General features: G+C 37.6%; 1 protein-coding gene across 1 annotated transcript; it reads left to right on the forward strand.

Moving 5' to 3' along the window:
• Positions 1-7,780: 7,780 nt before the first annotated feature.
• LOC148034947 (antifungal protein ginkbilobin-like protein) lies at positions 7,781-8,454 on the forward strand. The gene is made up of 2 exons (XM_087680602.1): positions 7,781-7,855; positions 7,932-8,454. Exon 2 carries the CDS (start codon positions 7,956-7,958, stop codon positions 8,394-8,396), a length of 441 nt encoding a protein of 146 aa, XP_087536728.1. The 5' UTR covers positions 7,781-7,855; positions 7,932-7,955; the 3' UTR covers positions 8,397-8,454.
• The last annotated feature ends 3,192 nt before the right edge of the window (positions 8,455-11,646 follow it).

Raw genomic sequence — 11,646 nt, forward strand, 5'->3', positions numbered from 1 at the left:
TCCAATAATTGCCAAATAAATTCTTGAGGAAATAATCTTTAAAATGCTTGTGCGTGGTGCGTCTTTCCAATTCACCTTGCTCTACACATCAGTTGCCAAAAATTCAAAAAATCATGTTAGAATAATAACCAACTGAATAATTGCAGCTAGCTACATAAATCAATTAATTTGGAATTCTATACAATAATTAATTCACGAAGACGTTAATACTCGTGTGGATAAAATGGTATCACCCACGTTCACACTTGCATCGACGCCCTAAAAGGATAGGCGTCCCCATCGGCCTTTCACCTAAGACAATTCTTAGGAATACACCCCGCATTGACGGAGAACCATTTAAGGTACTCATCCCAGCAATGTATACATAAAGGAGAACCATTTAAGGTTGCTATTGGCTGAATTTGGAGACAATAAATTGGAAAAAGGTAACCAAACATAATCTCCTTCTTTATAAAGCATGGCTTGCCTCATTTTATTTGCTTGTTTCACATATGATTGTTGGGCCTTTGCTAGCATTTGTTTAACTTGCTCATAAATACTTGAAAGATTTTGAATCCAATCATCAACAGAAGGTATTTTCTGTGTTAGATGAAATGTAGGAGTTGGCAATTTGTGACCATAAACAATTTCAAAAGGTGCCTTTTGTGTAGCAGTGTGAGTGGTATTATTGTAAGCAAAGTGTAGAAGGTGCAAATGATTATCCCATGTGCCTGGAGAAGAAATTGTGTAAGCACAGATTAAATCCAAAATTGTGCTATTTGTGGCCTCTGTTTCACCGTTAGTGTCTGGGTGAAATGCAGAGCTAAAATCAATCTTAGTTCCTAAGTTAGTAAACAATGTAATCCAAAAATTATTACAGAATCGAGGATCTCGGTACACAATAATTTTCGGTAATCCATGGTGCACAAAAATATTCTTGAGAAATAATTTAGCGACTTGTGCAGCACTTAAGGTTTTTTTACAAGCAATGAAGTAAGCTTGTTTACTAAATCTATCAACTATGGTCCATGTCGTATTATTCTATGAAGAAGTTTGTAATAAACCTGTAATGAAGTCCATAGAAATCTGCTCCCAAGGTGAATTAGGGATAGGTAATGGAAGTAATAAACCATATGACTTACCGTGATGTCTTTTTATGCGTTGAAATACAATGCAGTCAGAAACAAAATTAGAGACGTCACGTTGCATATTTGAACAGATAAAATCTTCATGTAAATTTTTAAGTGTGGAGATAATACCAAGATGTCCCATATAAGGAGGCTGGTGTACTTCTTGCATAATGAAATGACGAAAAGGATTAGTAATACATAACCTTTTTTCATAAAACAGAAAACCATCGGAAATAGAAAAGTTATTAGTAGGGATCCATTGATTGTTAGATAAATTTACCCAAACATCATGAAAATCGGGATCTTGAAGATAAGTATTTTTCATTTAGTCTCACGAAGAAGTAGAAATGACAGAAATATTGTTTAATGATGGCCTACGGCTAAGTGCATCGACTACTACATTTTCCTTACCTGGTTGATATTGAATGAGTGGATGAAAGGATTGAATAAATGATGCCCATTGTATGTGCCTATCAGATATTTGTGGTTGTGACAATAAATGTTAAATACTCTGTTGATCGGTTTTAATCATAAACTCCGAACCCATTAAATAGTGCTTCCATATGCGCAATGCATGAACTATGGCTAATAATTCTTTGTCATATGTACTATATTTAACTTCAGAAGGTTTTAGTTTACAACTAGAGTATGCTATAGGGTGATTGTCTTGCATCAATACTACACCGATGCCAGAACCACTTGCATCAGTAAAACCAAAAGAAAGAATGATTGATTGAAATCAGGTAACTGCAAACTGGTGCGTGTGTTAACGGTAAAGCAAGCAATGAAAAGTTTCTAACAAATTTTCGATAAAAGCTAGCTAGTCCTAGAAATGAACGAACAGCTTCATGTATATTTTTAAGTGTTGGCCAAGACTTAATTGCTTCAATTTTATGTGGATCTACGTGTATGCCTTTCGTAGACACGATATGACCTAAATATTCTATTTCAGATTGAAAGAAAGAACTTTTATCAGGGTTAGCATATAGATGGTTTTGTTTTAATAAACTAAACACTAAAGATAAATATTCTTCGTGTTCTTTTTTAGTTTTGCTGAAAACAAGTATGTCATTTTAAAAAAAACTATTACATAATGTTGAAAATGCAAAAATATTATATTCATCATTCTACTAAATGTAGCTGGTGCATTGGTAAGTCCAAAGGGCATTACTAATATTTCATAATGTCCAAATTGTGTACAAAAAGCTGTCTTAAAAATGTCAGAAGTAGACACTATTGCTCATTGTAATTTATCTAGAAGGTCATACGAACTTGGTGATATCTTGATTTTACTAAACACTATTGCTCCTTGTAATTTATCTAGAAGGTCATATACTCTAGGTATTGGATATATATTTTAAACCGTTATTTTATTAAGTGCTCTATAATCTATACACATGCGGTAAGTTTGATTTTTGTTTTTAACTAATAATACAGGAGCTCCAAAAGGCGAACTACTTGGACGAATTAATTTTCTACTTAGAAGTTCTTCAATTTGCTTCTGAATCTCTTTTTGTTCTAATTGGATTTGGGAATAGGGAGCTTTGCAAGGTGGTTGACTACCAGGAAGTAAATCAATTTGGTGGTCTTCAAGTCATGATGGAGGAAGTTGTAAAGGCAAACCATTAGAAAAACAATCAGAAAATTTAGCAATAAAATGTTGTTGCTTTGGAGTTAGTTCAGTTTTTGTAACATCAACTTCATTAATCCATACTAAGAAAGCTTTTGATTGTTTACGCAAAGTTCGCTTCGCCTGTGTATGACTAATAATTGAAAATAATTCAGTTTTTGTTAACCTTCGAGTAAAATTTGTTTACCTTTGTGCTCAATATGCATTGAGTGTGTGTTGTAATCTATATTGGGGTTGAATTGGTGATGCCATGGCATTTCTAGAATTACGTTAGTAGAATGCAAATGTGCTACTAAAAATTTTCACTTTTCCTTATAAAATCCTATTCAAATTTCAAATTTATGAACTTCTTTAGTACCATTATATCATTGTCCTAGAAATGCAGTCCTAATTTTATAGGCAGATGGAACAGTTTGAAGTTGTAATTTTCTAACTACTTTTTCTGAAACAAAATCATGAGTACTTCCATCGTCATGCAAAACAGTCATATCATTATTATTGATTTTACATCGCATCTTTAATAAGGCATGCATAGAAATCTTACCAGCAAGGTCTTCAGGTTCGTTAGAATTTTCACCCATAAGTGTAGCCTTGTCGAAGTCGGGCATTGCTTCAAGGTCTTCATTGGATTCTTCAGCTCCAAGAAAATTTCGATGCGCCGTGGGTTTCTTCCAATCACAGGTGTTGCCCATGGGACAATGACTTGCAATATGACTAGGACGCTTACAATTATAACAAATTACATTTTTGGAAATGGCTTTGGAGACACTTGGGTTAACATTTTTAGGCTCACTAGATTTAGGAAAATTTGAAGGTAGATTGGGAGGTTTAGAATTGGAAATTGATTGACCATGATTATTAAGAACATTTCGCATCCATGGCCATCGGTTAAAATGATTCTTTCCATATTGAGAATTGAAGTTACGGAAAGAATTAAAACAAAAATTGTTACCCATGTTGTTACCGTTGGATGTCGAAAATTGCCTTCGGTCTTTAGACTGCTTCTTTTCAGCGTCGTGACTAGGGGTATGGCTTCGTCTAGATTATTGGGTTTGAACATGTTGACTTCAGATTGGATGGATGGAATTAAGCTGGACATATACTTTCTCTTGAAGGTAGAATCGGCAACTGGCTCCACCATTTGGAGCTGCAAGAGAGTGCTGCAAAATATTTCTGTGTATTGAGGGATAGACTCACGTTCCTATTGCATGAATAGGTCCCATTGTTGTTGCATGCGGAGCTTGAATTGTGCAGGGAGAAAATTTGCAAGAACCTTCTTGTGAAAATCATTCCATGTGAGAGGACGATCAATGCTTTTACGCATGACATCCCACCATAATGCATCTTTCTCAATAAAATAATGAGATGCACATTTAATTTTATCACTTTTTGAGTATTTCTCATTGTCAAAATAAGCTTCGAATTGACTTAACCATGACAGAATTTTGCGACCATCTTTAAGACCATCAAAAGAATTAAATTTGAATGTGCGCTTGCATATCTTGGACTCATTTGGACTAGCGTGGACATCCAAAGTAGCGTTGATGGCGCGAACTAGGTTGTCGTCGTTGGTAGAAATTTGAGTGGCAGGACGTTTGAGGGACTTCAGTTCTTGCTCCAGTTGTACGCGGTGTTGACGCTCTTCTTCAAGTTGCATGGATATTAAATCCATACATTGTTCTAGGGTTGGCTTAGGAAGTGATGATGCATAGTCGAAATTGGTAGTGTCGGATGGCCCTTCGTGTGACATGATTGCTTGATGGAGAAATCCAAAGATTTAGGACACCTTGCAAAAGAAAAGATGCCTTGCTTGTCGTTGAAAAATTTTGGCATGTAATACCAAAATTTTAAGTGGTCTTTGGACAAGAAATTATGGATGGAAGTAGGCAAGAAAGGCGGGATTTTTTCATGGGAATTTTGTGAAATATATGAAGCTAGAAAGAACTGCGCGAGAACTGCCTCTATGGAAGAGACAGTTAGCTGTGACTTGTGAAAATTTGCAGAGTCTATGTATGACATGGAGTAAGAGAAGATGAAACTGTTGATTATGTAAGTGGTAATGTAACTTGCTTAATAAGGCTTTAAGCCTTAAAAAACTTGACAATTTAGGACAAGAAGACATCGTGGATGTTGCCGTGGTGGCAAAAAACGCCCCCCTCACGAAATCAAAATTGAGCTTAAGCTCTTGATTAAGCTTAAGCAAAGCTTTAATGAAGCTTGCTAATCACCTTGAGGCTCCAGTTCTTCACAAAACATGGCGCCATGATACGGGAGTGGGTTTTCTTTAATGTTTGGGAAAATAACAGAATTTCTTGACTTTGATAGAGGGGTTGGGGGTTTTGAAGGCCTGGGAATCTAGCCGTGTAGTCGGTTCGCGATGAGACTATAGAGCCTTTTTGTAGCAGAGGGCTCGCCTTCACTACTAGAGGGTAGGCGATTGGAAGCCCAAGAGGTAGGCTGGGCTCTGATACCACTGTTGCAAGCAATGGATGTGTGGTTTGCACGCAGCAAATGGAAGAAGCTCCCTCTTTCTCTCTTTTACTCATAAAATTGCATACAACTCATGAGAAATTAAAAATAGACTAAAAGACAGGGTAAAGTAAGATGAAACGACACAAGATTGGGTACAATCTCCCCCCGACATGAAGTGGGTAGCTCCCTTCATGCCGTATTTATAATAATATTATGAAATCTTCTTTGCCCAAGATTTAGGCCCTTTACAATCACTCTTTGCATAAAGAGGTTGAGTGTACTGGAAAAGAGATAGAGTAATCTGAGTTAATGGATGCTAGTAGTTGTGCATCCCACAACTCTCTAGAACCATTAATATTTTATTGGACATATCTTCTAAAAATCTATTTTGCTAATAAATATTTACATAGAGACTGTGCGCACGCTTTATAAGAAATAGCGGTGCGTCTAATACAATAATCCAATAATTACTAAATAAATTCTTGAGAAAATAATCTTTTAAATGCTTGCGTATGGCATGCCTTTCCAATTCACCTTGCTCTACACATTAGCTGCCAAGAATTCAGAAAATCATGTTAGAATAATAACCAACTGAATAATTGCAGCTAATCACATAAATCAATTAATTTGGAATTCCATACAATAACTAATTCACGAAGACGTTAATAATTGTGTGGATAAAATGGTATCACCCATGTTCACACTTGCATCGATGCCTGGAAAGGATAGGCCTCCCCATCAACCTTCCGCCTAAGACAATTCTTAGGAACACACCAAGCCTCAGACGTTAATACTCGTGTGGATAAAATGGTATCATCCACGTTCACACTTGCATCGATGCTTGGAAAGGATAGGCCTCCCCATCAACCTTCCGCCTAAGACAATTCTTAGGAATGCGCCCCGCATTGACAAAGAACCATTCAAGGCACTCATCCCTTTGCGTAAGTGCCACCTAGCAACAATCTATCCTTCATTCAAGTTGAATCATCCTAATGACATCCCATTAGAGAATACCTTTTTGATGGATGTCCAATGACCATCAGATAGCTGTGGCCACCAATTGCACCTTGATATTGTGAAGCCACACTAGTGTTTGTACACTTGCCCTCAACTTGAAAATATCAAGCCAAAAGTCTTTGACTCCAATCACCCAATTTACACCCTAAATCTTGATTTATAATTGCAAGGGACCATAGGTGCTAAGTATAACCCTCACTAATTGATAAGAAAAGTCAATATACATTGTCCAAGAGAATATAAAAGTTCTTATAGCTAAGGCCTTCTAAAATCTTGCATGCTTTAGGCACATAACATGCTTAGCTCTTCCTTCCATGGCTAATCAATGTGCCATTATCTCATCCTTGGATCCTCGCTGATCCTTTAGAAAAAAGCCTCATTGTGGCTATAGATATGTTCACAAATATTTCTATTGATTAAAAGATTCCCGTCAACATGTATGCTTCTTATTAGTGCACTAAGCTCTACTCGACCCTATCAAGTATCTCCTTCTTTCTTTTCCTTACGAAACCTTAATTTTCTTGAATGCATTTCCATATGATTAAAGGAACCTTCGTAGCCTCACAGTAAGTATGAAAGCGAGCATCTAGTCCAAGCAAACTGCACAAAGTCCAATGCTAATACAAACTATGATACTCTTGTCCTACTTAAAAGACTTGGATATAAAGGTTCTCATGCAACCTTTTTGTTACAATCTATTTTTGCCATGGTTCTGTGCTATGATAAAAAAATTGGGAGAGTTTCTAAATGAGATTATGAAAATTGAATAACTACGGTAGAAAGAATCAATACAGTATGTAATATCATCGAAAACTAAACATTCTTTATGTCTACATTTATGAAGCATACGTATCCTCATAAAGCCTTGGAAAAAGTGATGAAGCGAAATAAATAGCAAATTTATGAGGGATACATTTGGAAAATGGGAAAAATGTTTGAAGGGCATTTGGAGAACTTTGAATAAATTGGAGGGGCACAATATAGGGGAGTTGAACAAATGTGGGGGATATTCGGACAAAATTTAAATGTAACTCATGGCTTGTATTTCGTGTTTCCGTGGAGACTTGGAGTTTCTTAAGATTCACACACGAGCTAATGCAAGAATTATCCATTACGAGCCAACCACAATCCCTTCACAATACGGCACACTGTAATTGATCTTTAAGATTTTTCCGAGTCAACGTTTGGTGCTTTTATTTCGTTGATTGCTTTTGATGGTCAGATTGATGACGTGTGGCTTCGCTGGACGAGAATAATCAAAAACCGACATCTAATAGGGATGTCCCGCTTACGGACATACAAAGAATTCGAGTATCAATAAAAGGAGAACCCACTAAGATTAAACAAGTCGGCGTAGTCGGCGTAGTGGCGCTCTTTGAGGAAACGAAAAGAAGCAAAATTAAAGGAGGAACCGAGGAAGCAACCGATGAAACAGAGAGAAGCAAATGATGGTGTCAGTTAGCTGCACCGCACAGCTTGGCACGAAGCTAGAAAGAGCACGCGGTTTCCACATCGCAGATTCGCAGCGGCTGCAGCTCTCTCTATAAAACGGGTGAAAAGGAGAGGGATGGCTGAAGTAAAAGTTCTCCTTGCAAGCTAAGTGTCTGTGATAAGTGACGTCAAGCTGGTAAGGCGGTCTCTCTCTCTCTCTCACATATCGAAGTTTATAGTAACGCGTGTGTAATGATCTCGACTGCATGCAGGTACTTCCGGATTAATATTTCAACATGGCCACGTATAACGTTGAGAGCAAGTATCTACTGGTTGCACTGACGACTATCGCATATTTATCATTAGCGGCTGCGCCAGGTCTCGCCAACCCCAGCTCTACAGTGCACAGCCAGGCGGTGGTGGCGGCATCCTGCAGCCCGAAGCCGATGAAGCCGGGGAGCACGTATGCGTGGCATGTCGGGGGGCTGCTGGCGTACCTGGTGCAGGAGACCCCTTACACCGATAGCCTCTCCCTCAAGGCCCGGTACGGGGGAGGGAACGCGCCCGCCTTCGGCCTCGCCACCTGCTCCGCGTCTGCCTCCCCTGCCGATTGTCAGTCCTGCCTCCAAACCCTCTCTTCCGATATTTGGGGCATCTGTCATAGCGCTCTTACTGCTCTTGTGCTGTACCCGAACTGCTCCCTCGGCTATGCCAACTATATTGGCTTCTCCAGCTAATTAATAACCCTGCTAGCCTAGTACTCTCTTCTTCTGCCTCTCCGCCTACTGATCTGTCTCTCTGTCTTTGTCTCTGTCTGTCTGTCTGTCTCATACAGAGAACAAAACATACTCTCCGATATGTTATAAACAAAATAAAGGGTCATTCGCTCCACATGGATTGACTACAATAGTTATCTCATAAGAGTTTTCTATGCCAAGCTCTTTTCTTCTTTTCCAATACTTTTAAGTTTTCTTTCTCCCGTCTTCACTACTATGTCTTGGGGTCCAATTTCAGGCACAAACATATCATTGCTTATTTGCTGTGCATACATCATTCAACAATTTGCTATAAAACATTCTCGGTGCTAAGTGTACAATTCATTCACCTTGGTCCAATATGCTTTTGAAGCCTAAAAAGATGCTTGATATCATGTGCTATTACCTATAAAATATGAGAAATGCTTACATATTTACTAATCATTATGAGTCATTTAATCATAGAGGCCAATAGTATCCTATGTAAGATCACAAGTAATGTGTGGATACAACTTAATAGGATTACAAGTTAAAAAATTGCACTATTGCCTTTGTTTACCTCTCTTTACTAGCATCCAAGGATCGAAAGTTATAATCTCACAATGGACACAATTGCAAACCCTTAGGTTAAGTTTTGTGTTTCTTCCTAGGAGATCCCCCCTAAACTCTCTCAAATAACTTAAGAAAATGACGAGCCTTTTTTAAGGGTAAAAACTTGAAGTATCTCTTTCTAAAAACCTCAACTTTACATCTTTTTAAAAAAAACTAGTACTATGACATGCTTTGTTCTTTTGAAAATAAGGTCATCTTTTAGGGTTTTTGTTTCTATAGAAGCAAATACCTTAAGATCATAAAGTTTATATACCATAATTTTATTGTTCTCTCCAAAACCTAGTGTTCAAAGAGATGTAGAATCTTCTAAGTGTCTTTAGACCTAGGGAGCCTAATCCACTACAAGATATAGGCTATATACTGACGTCTAAAGCAAGACAAATATTCATTTTAAAAATTGCACTTTTCATTGTTAAAACCGCTGCTATATTCATCTATACAAATTCGTCTCACTATCTTCTTCACTACCACAACGAGCGATACGCTTTTGCAACGTGAATAGCGACACACATAGTAACATTTTTCGATGCATTTAATGATGTAGATAGCAATATGTGCAATGTTTACTTACGATGCTAATAGCAACAGTTATAGAGAAAAATAATAATTTGGGTGGCATGGCATGCTACCTTGCTATTCTTCTAGTCCCATGTGTTGAATAATGTTCCATAAAGCATTTATAAATTGCGTATACAATTTTCATCAAAAGACACATATCATGAGATGCTAGAAAGAAAGAGTCGTTGATTCAATATTGAAATAATTACAATATCGATGATGATATCTTATAAAACTACATAGATTGATAGGGATGAGAGTCCAAAACAAACATAGAAATGTATCCATAAATATCGCAAAATACAAGTCCATACAAAATATGAGAAATATATCCAAGGAAAGCTACATAGAAAGAGCATGCATGGACCATAGGGACAAAAAAGAAAAGGATGTGCGCTCCATGAATCCAAGCGATTGCTACAGCTCCTCACCTTTTGAGAGCTTGTACCGATGCAATGGAGTGTCAAACAGACTTTGCAATATAAGCAACAAAAGATTAATCCACAATACATAATGCATCACAAAAAAAACTAATAACTAAAAAAAAAAGAAAGAGGCATGACTTACTAGGCCATCACGCACATATAATCTATTGATGAATGCAATGTCTCTCTGCATAGCCAGTCTTCAAACCTATAGGATCATGGTTTATGATCAAGTGCTATAAGGAAAACAAAGTAGTATTGTTAAAAATAAAGTTATTAGTACAAGTAGTATACCAAATAAGAAAGTGAACATAACTAAAGAAAACTTACAAAATCCTCAAAATAAGTTTTATATTCACCAATCCCATGATGATGTACGACCTGCGCCTTCTCCAATTGTACCATCACTCCCTCCCATTGTTGCCACCATTGTCCTAGAGAGTCTGTGGCCTCCTTCCTAAGTCTCCACTAATCCTTTGCATCCAACCACTCAGGCTTTGAAGCGCCATTCTTGATTGCCTTGCACATATTTGACCATCTACATGACATGTATGCACACATATAATCCACCATTCATCCTATGGAAAATTGGTTTGTCACTATAGGTACCAAAAACTCCTGATGTAGTAAGGACGCTACCACATAGTCCTTGCTCCGCTTCGGTATATTTTTCCAGTGGTCCAGAGCGTTGTGCCTAAATAGTTATTGGCACAACTTTCTCATGCATACCATTACCTTCTTTCCCTCATTATTCATGAGCATGCTCGTGCTTTCTCTGAATCCGAATGTGAGATTGTCATAGGAAGTATAAATGACTAATACCATATTCATGTGATCACTTTGCTCTAAAAGGAACATTAGCTCTAGCTTATGGTGGTAAGAAGTAAAAACTTCTAATGTCATATGCATGTGATCACTTTGCTACTAGTTTTAGCTTATTTGTGTAATTGTAAACTTTCACTTACTTATAGAACCTTGTGCCAATCATGATACATTAAGCTAAACAACTATTACACACCTCTTCTTTTGAACCTTATGAAGGCCCTCTTCAAAAAACACATGCAACCCATGGGTGTGTAAAACTTTTCCATAGCTTGTTTCACAACATTTTCTTTTTCTTTGTCAATATCAACCATGCATGTGGTAGAATGGTCTCTCAATTTGTTAGTTCTTGTGGCCAAGCACCCCTTTGCCTACCAATATTGCATATATCTTCTCCTACACACTCAAAATATTACAATGTAATAAATTGATCCTATATAAATCCGACAAAGCCCTGGTTGAATGTGTAATGTGTGCATCTCCCAATTGAGTGTGGCAAAGGGGACTTTGATGGCCCACTAGAATGAGGAGAGAATTAGGAAGAAAATTGTGGAACAAACCAAGGAGGGGAGTGGGAAAGTTCACTTTATCAAGAGTACTAGGTTGCTGTCAGAAGCTCCACACAATAGTCTCTAAGGTTTGGATCCTACTATCCTTAATATCGAGCTTCTACATCTCCACCCATGACCATATGGATTGTGTTGCATATGTGCTTAATGTGGAAACCATGCATCCTGGGGCTAATCCCTAGGGTGTAGAGAGCTGTACTGGGTCCACAGCAATAAGCTAGGGGGTGATCCCTTTGTTTATGTTAC

The sequence above is a fragment of the Lygodium microphyllum genome, chromosome 6, assembly GCF_053477565.2.
Source record: "Lygodium microphyllum isolate KBCC chromosome 6, Lygodium_microphyllum_v1.1.10, whole genome shotgun sequence".
Classification (NCBI taxonomy): domain Eukaryota; kingdom Viridiplantae; phylum Streptophyta; class Polypodiopsida; order Schizaeales; family Lygodiaceae; genus Lygodium; species Lygodium microphyllum.

Bases quoted from the DNA above. Each gene is read 5' to 3' on its own strand.
- LOC148034947 (XM_087680602.1), top strand. From the start codon at position 7,956: ATGGCCACGTATAACGTTGAGAGCAAGTATCTACTGGTTGCACTGACG.